Genomic DNA, 1833 nt, shown 5'->3' on the forward strand with positions numbered 1-1833 from the left:
CCTCAAAATCTCCAGGCGCCGCTCTCGCATGAACGCTTTCACAGCCGACTTGAACGTGGAGAACACGTTTTCAATTGGATTGAGCATAGGTGAATACGGGCCAAGACGAAGCAGCGTAGCGTCGAGAAACTCCGTCTCTTCGAAGACACGGAGCATTGTCTAGCACAAGCACCACGTTGTCGAGACGTATCTCGCTTGCGTCACGAACATGGCGAAGTAAGTTGCGAATGAACGAGGTGGAGCCGATTCGGAGATCCCGCTACGAAGCCCAAGCGCAAGCGTCAAAAGCGCAAGAAGCCAAGCAATCCTCGGTCTCCCGCTGCGACACAAGACTGAGATGTCGCTGTCACAGTCTCAGCCAACCACGCCATTTTCCAACGGCTTCAGCAACGCCGACAAGGAGCGTTTCCAAGCGGAGATTGCTAGGGGCTTCTACGCTGCTGGTTTGCAGTTTCGCACCATCGAAGTGCCTCGTATGCGCCGAGCGCTCACGGTCCTGCAGCCGGACATGGCGAAATACTTGCCGAATCGGAAAGCACTTGCTGGGCGCCTCACGCAGGAGTATGATCGCGAGAAATCAGAGTTGATAGCCCGGCTGCATGATGAGCCAACACTGGGCTTGATTTTCGACGGATGGACGAGCGTTAATAAAGAGAAGGTGATCAACTATGTCGTAGAGTCGACGTTGATGCGGCCCCTACTTGCGTACGAGGACCAGTGGCGAAGACGAGCAAACGGCTGAGTACGTGGCGAGCGAGATCAGTGATGTGATTGACGAGATCAACGAAGCCGCCGGTAAAGTGGTTATGGTGTCTGTGACGACCGACAACGCCCCGTGATGCAGATGGCGTGGGAAATCCTGGAGGCAACTCGTCCGATTTTCTGCAACGGGTGCAGCCATGCACTCAACCTCATATTGGAGGAGGTGCTGTCGCTCCCATGGATGGCGTCCGCGTTGTCTCGGTCCGTCACTATGGCGAAGTTCATCAGGAACCGCCTGCAGCTTCTCGCACGATTTCGGAGGCTACAAAAAGGTGATGAAGAACATCGACAAGAACTACGTTTGCCTGTGCCAACGAGGTGGTTCTCAAGCTCCGAGTGCATTAAGAGTGTACTGGACAACCGCCGGACCATTGGCAAGTTATTTCGTCACCAAAGTTCATCAAGCGAAGGTTCTGGCGCCGGCGCGTTGTTCTCGCCGATGTCCGAGCCATCGTGGCAGACTAGGGCTTCTGGAAGCGTATCGCTGGTTCAAAGCCTCCTCGAACCGATTGTTGAGGCCGTCGCGCTATGCTCGAGCAGGACAAATGCTGCATATCGATGGTGCATTGGCAGTTCAGCCAGCTTCAACGGAGCTCTGTGTACACAGAGCGCATTTCAGGCGTATCAATGACCATCCAGGACAGCATATTGGCATCCATCCCGGACAAATGGAGTTTTGTGCACACCGACACGATGGTCATCTCGCTTTTGCTGGATCAAACAAAATCCACTTCGGACTTTGTCGACAACGATTTGACCAAGACTGTCAAGTCCATCAAGGAACTGGCTGAATGGATTGGCCTCGTGGAGACGGTGAAGAAAAGCAAGTAAATTGCTGCTGAGGCTGATGAGTTCTATTTGAAGAAGGGCCGCTACCAGCCAAGACGAGGGGGGCGAAGGAGAAGTCTCTCCGATGGCGTGGTGGAAACAAGGTCGCCAGGTCGTCCGACAAGGAACACTACCTATCCGCTCCTCGCCCCGTTAGCTGCACGGATTTTCGCATTTCCAACGTCATCGGCTGGCCAGTGAGCGATCGTGGAGTATCCACGACTTCTATACACACCGAAAGCG

At 54.3% G+C, this 1833-nt stretch overlaps 1 protein-coding gene across 1 annotated transcript; it reads left to right on the forward strand.

Annotated features, from left to right (window-relative positions):
- Positions 1-337: 337 nt before the first annotated feature.
- IUM83_10143 (uncharacterized protein) lies at positions 338-742 on the forward strand (the record flags this gene model as incomplete). Its single annotated transcript, XM_067934629.1, has 1 exon — positions 338-742. One exon carries the CDS (start codon positions 338-340, stop codon positions 740-742), a length of 405 nt encoding a protein of 134 aa, XP_067793199.1.
- Between the last annotated feature and the right edge of the window lie 1091 nt (positions 743-1833).

The sequence above is a fragment of the Phytophthora cinnamomi genome (genome assembly GCF_018691715.1).
Source record: "Phytophthora cinnamomi strain GKB4 chromosome Unknown Contig30, whole genome shotgun sequence".
Taxonomy (NCBI): domain Eukaryota; phylum Oomycota; class Peronosporomycetes; order Peronosporales; family Peronosporaceae; genus Phytophthora; species Phytophthora cinnamomi.